This window comes from Triticum urartu, chromosome 2A (genome assembly GCF_056163025.1).
Source record: "Triticum urartu cultivar PI428250 chromosome 2A, HENAU_Tu73, whole genome shotgun sequence".
Taxonomy (NCBI): domain Eukaryota; kingdom Viridiplantae; phylum Streptophyta; class Magnoliopsida; order Poales; family Poaceae; genus Triticum; species Triticum urartu.
The window spans coordinates 207,962,246-207,974,285 of NC_141874.1; the positions used below are offsets into that span (position 1 = coordinate 207,962,246).

General features: G+C 51.5%; 2 protein-coding genes across 2 annotated transcripts; one reads left to right on the forward strand and one right to left on the reverse strand.

Annotated features, from left to right (window-relative positions):
- Positions 1-2,984: 2,984 nt before the first annotated feature.
- LOC125536800 (cysteine-rich receptor-like protein kinase 6) lies at positions 2,985-6,428 on the reverse strand. The gene is made up of 8 exons (XM_048700068.2): positions 5,852-6,428; positions 5,336-5,757; positions 5,070-5,198; positions 4,861-4,982; positions 4,575-4,785; positions 3,859-4,096; positions 3,628-3,775; positions 2,985-3,518 (listed from the first exon to the last, which is right to left on the reverse strand). The coding sequence occupies exons 1-8, from the start codon at positions 6,262-6,264 to the stop codon at positions 3,198-3,200; spliced, it is 2,004 nt and encodes a 667-aa protein (XP_048556025.2). The 5' UTR covers positions 6,265-6,428; the 3' UTR covers positions 2,985-3,197.
- A 2,162-nt stretch (positions 6,429-8,590) lies between these two features.
- On the forward strand, positions 8,591-11,471 carry LOC125536801 (cysteine-rich receptor-like protein kinase 6). Its single transcript, XM_048700069.2, has 7 exons — positions 8,591-9,532; positions 9,622-9,747; positions 9,852-9,991; positions 10,082-10,292; positions 10,409-10,646; positions 10,739-10,889; positions 10,975-11,471. Exons 1-7 carry the CDS (start codon positions 8,686-8,688, stop codon positions 11,263-11,265), a joined length of 2,004 nt encoding a protein of 667 aa, XP_048556026.2. The 5' UTR covers positions 8,591-8,685; the 3' UTR covers positions 11,266-11,471.
- The last annotated feature ends 569 nt before the right edge of the window (positions 11,472-12,040 follow it).

A 12,040-nucleotide genomic window follows, 5' to 3' on the forward strand; every position in this document is an offset into this window, starting at 1 on the left:
GTCTCACCTGAGGATAACACGACCCTCGCCCCGTTCACTGAGGCGGAAGTTTGGGCGGTAATTAAGGGCATGAACCCTTCCTCGGCTCTCGGCCCGGATGGCCTCCCAGTGAAATTCTTTCAGACTTTCTGGGAGGTGATTAAACCTGAGGTGATGGCCCTTTTTGACGAGTTCTTTTTTGGGTCCATTGACCTCGCACGGCTGAACTATGGGGTAATCAGTCTCATTCCCAAGGTGAATGGGGCCTCGGACATCCGACAGTTTCGCCCGATTACGGTGATTAATGTCATCTTCCACATCCTCGCGAAGGGGTACGCCATTAGGATGGCCCCTATTGCCGACCGGATTACTCACCCGGACCAGTCGGCCTTCATCCAGGGCCGGTATATCCTTGATGGAGTCTTGGTGTTCCACGAAGCTCTCCATGAGGTGCACTCCAAACACCTCAAGGAACTCTTCCTGAAACTGGATTTCCACAAGGCTTATGACACAGTCAGTTGGACCTTCCTTCGAGAATGTCTGCTCCGTAAGGGTTTCGACGACAGGTGGGTGACCCGAGTGATGCAGTTGGTATCCTCGGGTCGCACCGCGGTGAACATTAATGGGGAGATCGGCCCATTCTTCCCCACATTCTGTAGGGTGCGTTAGGGTGATCCCTTCGCTCCGTTCCTGTTTAACATGGTTGTTGATTCTCTGGCGGCCATCCTGGATAAGGCCAAGGCGGCAGGGCACATTAAGGGGATAGTGCCACGTCTAGTTGGGGGATCCGGGATTTCCCTTCTCCAGTATGCGGATGACACCATTATTGTGGTGGAGGGTTTGAAGAGTGATATTTCGAACCTCAAGTTCCTCCTTCTGTGCTTCCAGCAGATGTCTGGCCTTAGGATCAACTTCTACAAGAGCGAGGTGATGGTCTTGGGCTACGCCCAAGACGAGCGACATCGCATAGCGGATAGGCTTAATTGCCAGCTCGGGTCCTTCCCCATGACATATCTGGGGATACCCATTAGCGACTCCAGGCTTACGGTGGCCGAACTGCGCCCCACGGTGGGGAAGCTTCAGCACCGTATCGAGCCCTGGCAGGGTCGGTGGCTCTCGAAAGCGGCCCGTACGGTGCTCATTAACTCGTCCCTCTCCAGCTTACTCCTATTCATCATGAGCTTCTATAGCCTTCCTGAGACCCTTCATCACGAGATTTCCACGGTTTAGGGGTGTTTCTTCTGGGCCGGCGAGGGTGATAAGCAGAAGTACCACATGGTCAGGTGGTCTGAGATCTACAAACCTCGCGACTAGGGCGGACTCGGGATTATGTCCTCCAAACGCATGAACATTGCCCTCCTGACTTGGTGGCTCTGAGGGCTCCCAGTTCTGGCAATCCATCATTCATCTCCTTCCTGTCCTCCGGATCGGGACTTCGATCGCGGTTGGGTCCGGCACCGCCATGCTGTTCTGGTTCGATAGATGGACTGGAGACACGCCTCTTGCGGCCCGCTTTCCGGACCTGTTCTCCATCACGGTTGCCCCCCGGATTTCCGTGGCGACCACCCTGGCTGACTTAGGGCAACTTTCGTTCCTGAGACCTTTTGGCCCAGCTGAGAACGCGAACTGGCAGGAGTTGCTCGACTGTATTGCACTCCACGAGCCTGATCTCACGAGGACAATGACCGAGCCAGATGGCGACTAGAGCCTTCTGGTCAATTCTCCGTCAAATCTCTATACCTGGCCATCGCCCCCTCCCCTAGCCATGAGGCGCTCTCCTCCATTTGGGAGATTCGCCTCCCCCTGAAAATTAGGATCTTCTTGTGGCAATGGATTCGTGGCCGCCTCCCATCAGGCCTAGAGGTTCTGAAGTGCAATGGCCCTGGTGATGGGCGTTGCCCGCTCTGCGGGCCTGAAGAAGACTCAAACCATATCTTCTTCACCTGCGTGTCTGCGCAGTTCCTATGGAGTTGTTTCCGCGAGATTGTGGGTGGAAGCTAGGACCATAACAACTTCCCCGCTCTCTTTGCCGAACTCCAGGCGATCCCACCCGTGTTGCGCCACGTTAGGTGGCTGGCCATTGGGGTCCTTGCTTGGACGCTGTGGACTGTTAGGAATAAACGTGTGATTCAGCGTATTCCTCTTCGTCGTGCTACTGACACTTTGTTCAAATGGTCTGGTTACTTGCAGCTTTGGCGACCGCTTAGCCGTAAGAGACGCCATCACCTCCATCATCACCTAGCTTCGCGCGATGGCTCTCCGGTTGGCTCCACCGCTTCCCCCACCACCTCCGAAACTAGATTAGATCGTCGTCTTCACGCCTCCGCCACTGCCGTCTTGGGGCGTTTCGTAGTGCGTCTGTGCTGGGCTTGTTGTGCTGTGCCCACAGCGGAACTTGGGTCTGTGTGTGTTTGTGTGTGTGTGTGTTGGACCCTGCCTGCGGTGGCGTTGTGTGGGTGTGTGTCGTGTTCCGTTGTTACCTTGTTACTCCGTGCTTGGTGGTTACTTTATTTATAAAGCGGGGCGAAAGCCTTTTTCGGTAGACTAGCTCGTTGATCAAAGATGGTTGGGGTTTCTTAAGCATAGACATGAGTTGCCATTTGATAATGGGATCACAATGTGATGGCCAAGACCCAACCGTAAGCTCCTCTTCTGCACCTTACGTAGTATCGACCGATATCCACGACGGTGTGTATGCGGTTGGAGAGGGTGGCCACGCAAGTTTTTACCCATTATGGATGGAGGCATAACCTCCGGATCGGTCCACCATCTCCTGCATATTTGGCATAGACATATTGTTAGTCTTTTATGGCTTTACTGTTGCAGTTATGTTTGGTTTTATTTTACTATCGGACTGATGGTGTGTCGCTGTGTGCATCTTAAATATGTAGTGGCAAGATGTTACTTATTATGCTTTGTATCTGTTTGATGCTATATTTTGATGCCTCTTTAGTGAAAAAAGTAATCTTTGCACTATCTCTACACCAAATGGCGGACAAAGAAAATGATCCAGGGGATTTTACTTTATAAAATAAAGTTTTTACATATTCGATCAAAATAAAATCAAATATAACCAGATAATGGGGTAACTGGACCCATAGACATGGAAGCAACCCTAAACAAAAGGGATTCTACAACCAAGGCCAGATCTCTGAAAATCCTCGCTGAAACCACAGCCAACTCACCTCTTTGGCCTCAACATCACACCGGTACATTACCTACCTAGGATACGGCTCAGTAATTGTAACCGCATTCACAGAGACATCCTGTCCCAGGATGAAATCAGATCGGTCATATGCCGGAGAAGCTAAAGCCGCTTCTCTCCCAAAGAAGAATGCAGGTTGCGCGGGTGCTTGAATCTCCGTGTTGTCCCTGGTTAACATGAAAATGACGGATGATATGTAAGGCCTGTCGTCAGGGTCCGACTGGATGCACATCAACCCGATGTGCATACATCGTAATGCCTGGCTTCGGGCGTGTTCGTCCAGCGATGGGTCTATCATCTGCGATACCGTCCCTTTCGTCCAGCAGTTCCACACCTGTTAGATTGTTAGTGTCGACAGTACTTTCAGTTGCCATGACATATATAATTTACACGAGTCTTTCCAGCGTACAGATGCACCAAAAATGAAGTAAATAAGCACTTACATCACTAATAAGATTCACTTCATCGCGATCGTCAGAACTGCTGTTCCGTCTCCTAGTTACGATTTCGAGGACCAAGACACCGAAGCTGAAAATATCGATCTTGGGCGACACGCGGCCGTGTATTGCATACTCGGGTGCCATGTAACCTCTGCAAAGGATGAGCGGTTAGGCTTTGCAAGCACACGCTCGATATCTGCCGTTTCGTGGATGTGTGAATATATACGGGCTTACAGTGTTCCGACAGCTCTAGCTGTCTTGGTGTGAGTATGACCTTCTCCTAGCAGCCTTGCAAGTCCAAAGTCTGCGATTTTCGGATCCATGCCGTCATCAACGAGAATGTTGTTAGGTTTAAGGTCCCGGTGGATGATCCTCATGCTTGAATCCTCGTGAAGGTACAATATTCCCTTGGCAATCCCAAGAATGATGTTGTACTGTTGCTCCCAGCTCAGTGTATTTTCGTCACTAGTTTCTATTGCGCACAATGTTAAATTCATAATATTAGGTGGTGCAAGGTAAATGCACAATAATCATACTAACTCAAAAAGGGTTTAACCCCCGGCCTCTCCATCGAATACTAACTCGCTTACCTTATAAACAACCTTGGATGTGTTGGTAACTTATTGTGCCGGAAATGCTACCGGGCATATTTAGTACTGCCTCTGTAAAGAAATATAAGAGCATTTTAGATCACTAAAGTAGTGATCTAAACACTCTTATATTTCTTGACGGAGGGAGTAGTTTGTACTGAGTTTCTAAACAGTGAAACTCCGGTGTATAGCTATGCACCATTCATTTCACTATTACACATGCTTTGCTTTGCTGCATAGTCAAATGTTCTCATCCATGGCAGATAAAAAATTACAGGGTGTTTAGAAGCAAAAATAAATAAAATCCGTGCAATAATTTGTAGCTCGAGAGCAAGAGAGGTGAGTGAAGAGGAAAAATACCAAATAGAAAGTTGTCGAGGGTCCCATTCTTGATATATTCATAAACGAGCAGCGTATCATCCCGATGCGAGCAAAACCCCTGTAATCTAACAAGGTTCTTGTGCTGCAGCTCTGCCAATAGCCGCACCTCATTGTGCAGTTGATGCAAACCACTCCCAGTTCCTCCCAAGAGCTTCTTCACTGCTATTTCCTGCCCATCTGCTAGTATCCCCTGCAACAGAGTCTTCCTCAGAGAAGGTGCTATACTGATATCACCCACCCGGTTATGTGTTGCTTATTTACTCACCTTGTACACAATGCCAAAACCACCTTCTCCGAGCTTGTTCTTTTCCGAGAAGTTTTCAGTTGCCTCTTGCAGTGCTGCTAACTCAAAGATCATGCATTGTGCACCCACAATTTTCTTGAATGCTGGTGTCGTATGACAAGAATGTCATCAAGGAACTGCAAATTCCAGCCCTTAAACTGATATAGCATGCTAGATGTTATGCTACTCACGGTGGTCGTCCTCTGATTGCTTAGTAGTCCTTCTCTTGAATCGAACGAAAGCGAAAACCGAAAGAAGAAATAGCAAGAGGACGGAACAACCAATGCTCGCAGAGATTCCTGCTGCACTCTTTTTCTTCCCTGCAACATCATACACCAAACAAGAACCTTAACCTTGAAACTAAAATTATGAAGTAGTATGAGCTATGCAAGCAGACAAATGATAGCAACAGTTCTGCAGATAAAAATAAGAATTGAAAGAGTGTGGTAGGTGCTACCTGTTGGTCCAGGCTCTGGAGTTACAGATGGAGACACGACTGCCGGCGGTGGTGGCGCCGGGAGCTGCAGCATCGACCGACCCTCGTAGAACGGCCGCACGCTGTACCTCAGGTTGCACCAGACCACAAAAGACATGATCCATCGGGGCTTGGTGCTGAGCATGGGCGTTGTTTGCACGAGGAGGGTCCCGAGGCAGCTCCGGCACTGCGACGGCGTCATCTCCGGGAGGCACTGCGCGAGCGCGTAGATCCTAGGCTGGAAGTCCACCTCGCCCGTGGCGAAGTACTTCTTGGCGGTCGTTGAGTTGCCCGCCGCGGCCAATGCGTGGTCGACCACGGCGGTGAGGATGGACGTGGCGGCGGCGCTGAACCATGCTCCCTGTGCCGACTTGACATTCCGAGACGCCGGGGTAATTTGAAAACTTGAACCAGTTTACAGGGCCGTAGAAATCCCATTAGTTTACACAGAATTATTCAAGATCAAGAGGTTCATTAGAAAGCTGAAATAGGCCGTACGTAAGCTCTCCGGGCTGCCACTGGTCGGCCCTGAGGAAGTCGAGGAACTGCACGGTGGAGAAGCGAAGGACGCAGGCGTCCTCGTACATGGTGGCGCCCGTGTTGTTGGGGCAGCTCTCCTGGGCGCCGGCGGCACGGAACGCGGCGGCCACGCAGGCGGCGCAGGTGGAGGCGTTGACGTCGCCGCGGCAGAGCGCCATGGCGTAGGCCCGGTTGGGCGACGCGCCGGCCTCGGCGGTGGCGAAGCCGGACGGCATGGAGGAGGCGTTGCCGGGGAGCGCCGCGGCGACGAGGTCGAGGCTCGCCTGAAAAGTGCTGTTGGGCGCGTAGGTGCTGCCATCGCACAAGAAGTCCTCGAACGGCATGGCCGGCGGCAGCAGGAGCAGGACGACGGCCATGACGGCCAGAAGCATCGCTGTGGCGGCGGGGGTTGGGGAGCGCGGAGGAATCGTGGTTTCCTCGGCATGGCACGACACAGTCCGCGATCGACGACAAAGATGGCCCAGTTTCTCCTGAGCCTGACCCGCGAGACCACGACGCGCCACTGCCACTGCCTACCGCGCAAGTGGATACCTCCTTTTGGAGTCAAAGTTGATCGGCCGCCGCCTACTGAACCGCAACTTCTGTTGCGATAGCGATCTTGCGAGATTCGTGTCTCTTGCCACAATGGAGGTCCACCCTGCGTGGAAAAGGAATTCTTTTTCCACTCGGGTGTCAGCAGTCGCCTATCTTTCCTCCATCTTATATTGATGATTTTGTCACTGCGTTTTTAAGACTTGTTGACACCCCGTGCGTGCGGCACTCAGATACGGCTGCGGATTTTCCACTGACAAAGTTCACAGGGAAGATGAATTCCTCCAAAATGTCTCCATCTAATGCGAATTCCATGCCGCCTTTGACCCAAAAGGTGCCTTTGGACATGATTCGCAGCAAGCCAACTAGGCTTTTAATCTGTGGATGAAGCCGTTGAAATGGGTAACTGGTATTGGAGCGCCTCTGACCACCATCCAAGTCTAAGCACGTGGACTATGTGCATACGACATATTCGCACTAGTGCACACCTATAGCACACTATCATCCAACTGTATGTACGTGCCAGACAATAAAATGTGCAATGGCTGAACTCTGTGTGATTACACGTTGTTCATCGACTGATGCATGTGCGATAAGTCTATGATAACATCACGCACACGATTGTATAGCTCGAATTTTCGCACACGCTTGTATGTGGGTAAATGGACTTTGTTTGGCTGTGTGCATCTTACTTATGCAGAGGCCGGGTGCAATGCTTAAACCTTTTAAGTAATAAAGCGCCCCCTTTTTAAAAATGTGTTGAAATAAACTAATTGATTACGATCACGAGGAGCATCAGTCACATTTCCTAATATCTCTTTTTTTTAAACCAAGGCAAAAGGTTTGTAACATATATTAATTAAGCATAGAGGAGAGTTTGTTACAATACAGTCAACCTTACACGGCATAAATGATTACTCACGCAAAAGAATATACCCTAGTTTCTGCTCTAGCAGTGACCCAAAGATTTGCCTCGTTAGCAATAGTAGTGAGTAAAATTGGCGGTGGGGCGCTCTTATGCCGGAAGACCCGGGCATTTCTTTCGTTCCAGATGGTCCATGTCACGAGCATGGTCAGCGAGGCCATCGCCTTTCTGTTGGGGACTCCTGTGCCAGTTCTATGTGCCCACCAATTCTTGATTGAAACATCTAGATGCCACAAGGACGTGTCCATTTGTTCTAGTCGGAATTTCTCAATGAACATCTTCCAAAGCCGAATGGTGTAGCGGCACTTGAAGAAAAGATGTGGCCCACTCTCTTGCTCCTTTTTGCAAAAAGGGCAAAGACCACAATTTGGCCATCCCCGCTTGGCAAGCCCGTCGGAAACTTGTGTGTTGAGGGGCGCCTCTTATGACAACTCATACGATTATGTGGTGAGAATTTTGTGTTTTACTGGGTCTTTTGGCGTGGCTTGAAGTCAGTCTGCTAGTGTTGCGGCTGCCTAGAGGCCGCAGGATAGGGTCGGTGGCGGTGGCGATGGCACTTCTGTAGCTTGTTCTACTCCTTACAGTCGACCACGGTTGGCAAGGTCGTTGATGATGTGTGGAGGTCGCCACGAAGCGCGACGCAATCGTTCATTTGTCATCGTCTCGTGCCACTGTGCCTCCCTTGTCGTGGCCTCTAGCTAGTGATTGCTGCTGGAGGGCTAGTTGTGTGTTTAGTTGGGACATGCTGATGGCCTCCAGTGTCCTGGATGTCGGATTGTTTCCAGGGACTGGCGTCTTGAGATAATCCAGGGTGTTATTTGCGGCAACATGGACGTAGCAGCTCTGCCCGATGGACGCCTTGCGGCGGTGGTGAGGAGGAGGGAAGGGGGGGGAGGAAGGACGCCGGGCCGGAGCCCTAGCTCCGGTGACGCGCGCGCGCAGGGTGTGTGTGTGGGGGGGGGGGGGAGGGGGAGGCTTGGAGCGGGAGCAGTCATGCAATATTTTTTATCAATTGTGCTCTTTTCTCTTTGTTTTTTTGAACTTGTGAAGGATCTTTTGAATATGTTATAGTTTTAATAAAGATGATTGTGTGCATCATACCCATGCAGAATCCAGATTATTTTATTATAAGAAAAGGTTAAACTGAATGAGGATTGATCACTCGCGAGCTCAAACACCCGGTATATCAACATGGCATTCATACACAAAACAAATGGTGAAAACGGACAAGGATTTTTCCAATTGCTAAGTCATTGCCGTGTCCGACGGTCAAATTTAATTGGGTGTACAAAAGCTAGCACCAACTTCCCCGTTCGGTTCGAGCATCTGTGGTAGCATGGCTCACCACCGGGTCCTGTCCGTGGTGGCCATCGTCGCCGTCGCACTGCTGGCTTCCCCCGCCGCGGCAGTATACCCATGGACAATTTGCGGCCGCAGCACCTACACGGCCAAGAGCCAGTACCTGGCCAACATCAACCGCATCGGCGCCACGCTTCCGAGGAACGCCTCCCGGTCCCCGGAGCTCTTCGCCACCGCCCTGGTCGGCGCCGTTCCGCAGCAAGTCTGGGCCCTGGCGCTCTGCCGCGGCGACGCCAACGCCTCCTACTGCCTCACCTGCCTGGACCAGGCCTTCCAGGACCTGCCCAACGCGTGCCCCTACAGCAGGGACAGCACCATCTACTACGACTCCTGCGTGCTCCACTACTCCAACATCCGGTCCCGCCCCGACGACGACACCACCTACAACCCCACGCTCCCGCTCCGCAACAACGTCAACGCCACGGCGGAGCCGGCCCGGTTCCAGCGCGTCGTGGCCGCGCTCTTGAACGCCACCGTGAGCTACGCCGTCGCCAACTCCACGCGGCTGTATGCGTCCGGAGAGGCCGACTTCGACCGGGAGCTCCCCAAGGTGTACGCCTGGGCGCAGTGCACGCCTGACCTGACGCTGGCGCGGTGCCGGGACTGCCTCACCGTGAACATCAAGACATGGGCGCCTGTGTTCACGGACTCTATAGGAGCCAGGATTCTTGGGATGAGGTGCAGCTACCGGTACGAAACAACGCCCTTCTTTGATGGCCCGGTGATGGTGCGACTGGCAGGAACGTCGGCCAGCTCTGCTGCACCGGCGTCGGCGCCGGCTGTGGTGCCCAACGTTTTGACGCCAGCGGCGGCCGCCGGAGAAGGTGAGTGCAAGTCCAGCTGTTTTTTCCAGTTCAGATTTGCAAATCTCAACTGGCCTGATATGTGTCCTCTTGAACTGGTTAATTCACAGGGAGAAAGTACAGTGTTCCTGGCATGGTTCTCATACTTCTTCTTCCTACCGCAGCAGCCATAAACCTTGTCGTTTGCTTCCTTCTCTGGAGGAGGCGCCGGCCACTAGCAGAGGCAAATCAGCCATGTATGCCCTACAAATTTTCTCAAATTTACGACATTTTAACAGTTCATAGGGCCTAGCTAGCATGACATAACTTGTGGTGACAAACGACATTGATGTTTCAACAGATCCAGGTTATTCCGCCAAAGCCGAGGACATCGATAGTGTGGAGTCGATGCTGATCGACATCTCAACTTTACGAGCTGCGACCGGAGATTTCGCGGAAACAAACAAGCTCGGCGAAGGTGGATTTGGTGCGGTGTACAAGGTACAGTACCAAGCAAACATATATCTTGAAGAAAATTCATCGAAATTTTGGTAAGTGAGCTTAGTTCTAGTTATGGTTCGATTTGCACAGGGTACTCTCCCGGACGGCGAAGAAATAGCAGTAAAGAGACTGTCCAAGAGCTCGGCACAAGGAGTGGAGGAGCTGAAGAATGAGCTCGCCCTGGTTGCCAAGCTTAAGCACAAGAACCTGGTGAGGCTTGTCGGCGTCTGCCTAGAGCAGCAGGAGAGGCTGCTCGTCTACGAGTTCCTCCCGAACCGGAGCCTCGATAAGATCCTATTCGGTACTAACAGAATCGAATCCTATTGTGGCATTTCCTCTGCAACTTGTGATACCATTGCCTGCCTGTTTATTTGCGTACATACATTCACCACTCCTAGTTTTCTGAACCTGTGGTAGACACGGAGAAACGCGAGCAGCTTGACTGGGGAAAGAGGTACAAGATCATACACGGGATTGCTCGAGGCCTGCAGTACCTCCATGAAGACTCCCAGCTCAAAGTCGTCCACCGTGACCTCAAAGCCAGCAACATCTTGCTTGACACCAACATGAACCCCAAGATCTCGGACTTCGGCCTCGCCAGGCTCTTCGGGCGAGACCAGACGCAGGCCGTCACCAGCCGCGTCGTCGGAACATAGTCAGTGCCATAGCATACATATTCGAGTTCAGGCAGCAGTAGTCGTCCCACCGTGCAGAGAAACTGACTGAATTACCACCCTGTTGTTCCAGTGGGTACATGGCGCCGGAGTACGTGATGCGCGGGAACTACTCCGTGAAGTCGGACGCGTTCAGCTTCGGGGTCATGGTGCTGGAGATCGTGACGGGCAGGAAGAACAACGACTGCTACAACTCCCAGCAGTCTGAAGATGTCTTGACTACGGTACGTGCTGTTGTTTGGTTACCTCTGAATATATATGTATGTATCAGAAAGAATGTTTGGCTCATGGCTGCTGCGAATGACCCAGATATGGGAGCACTGGACGGCCGGAACAGTGCTGGCTACGGTGGACCCGAGCATCGGCAGCAGCTTCTCAGAGAGCGACGTCCGAAGGTGCGTCCACGTCGGGCTTCTGTGCGTTCAGGGGAACCCGGCGGATCGGCCGGTGATGTCGTCGGTGGTCATGATGCTCGGAGGCGAAACAGTCCCTCTCAGCGCCCCGTCCAAGCCGGCGTTCTACGCGAGGAACGCCGGTGCCGATCACTCGGTCATCTCGTCCACTGTGTCCGTGCAGGATGGTCCTGGAGTGTCTATTTAACAAGTTCAGTTGCAGATTAATGCATGCCTCACGCCTGAGGGCATGTGTAAAGAAATCTATTTTTTTTAAAGAGGTCACCCTGCATAAGTGATACACATTCTGTAAGATGGTTTCACTGCGAGATGGAGAGATGTCGTTCAAGGCAAGGTTGTTGTAATGTAACACTATTTTTGCACAAAGGAGGATAACCCCTGGCCTCTGCATTGAGCGATGCACACAACAATTTTTATTATATTATTCAACAGAGTCTGACAAAACAAATACATGAATCAATCCAAAGTCATCTTCGTGACGACCTATGTTACTACACCTACTAGTTTTATCATGTGTCGTGACCTCACACCAATGCACATCATCTAATCCGGTGGCCTCACCAAACTGCCACACGGCGAGCCGAGAGCACCATGCCCCCTACTGCAACAAGCAATGCTACACTCACGGAGGGATCTATTACGGGATGCACGGACTAGCTGGCGTGGGCGATTGGGATTGGATACAAGAGGAGGATGGGCCCCACCCCCACTGAAAACCAGGAGGGGCCTGATAAATTAGTTAGAAGGAAATTAAGTAAAAGCTTATAATGGGTTCGTGTGTGTAGGATTATTGTACTGCAACATACCACAACCTTTCACAAGAATCATTTTGTTCATGTGCCTTGGTGTCTTAGTATGGGAAAAAATTTATGCAAGTAAGACAATGTTGATTCTTTATAATAAGAACCTGATATCGTTCTCTCTACGAAGGACTCGAAAGCCATAGGCCGTGTATGACTGTG

Excerpts from the sequence above, each read along its gene's own strand:
- LOC125536801 (XM_048700069.2), top strand. The coding sequence starts at position 8,686 with ATGGCTCACCACCGGGTCCTGTCCGTGGTGGCCATCGTCGCCGTCGCA. Across the intron at positions 10,293-10,408 it reads CCTCGATAAGATCCTATTCG|ACACGGAGAAACGCGAGCAG; the intron begins GTACTAACAGAA and ends AACCTGTGGTAG. Across the intron at positions 10,890-10,974 it reads CTGAAGATGTCTTGACTACG|ATATGGGAGCACTGGACGGC; the intron begins GTACGTGCTGTT and ends CGAATGACCCAG.
- LOC125536800 (XM_048700068.2), bottom strand. The coding sequence starts at position 6,264 with ATGCTTCTGGCCGTCATGGCCGTCGTCCTGCTCCTGCTGCCGCCGGCC. Across the intron at positions 5,758-5,851 it reads TGGCAGCCCGGAGAGCTTAC|TTTTCAAATTACCCCGGCGT; the intron begins GTACGGCCTATT and ends AACTGGTTCAAG. Across the intron at positions 5,199-5,335 it reads TCCAGAGCCTGGACCAACAG|GGAAGAAAAAGAGTGCAGCA; the intron begins GTAGCACCTACC and ends ATGATGTTGCAG.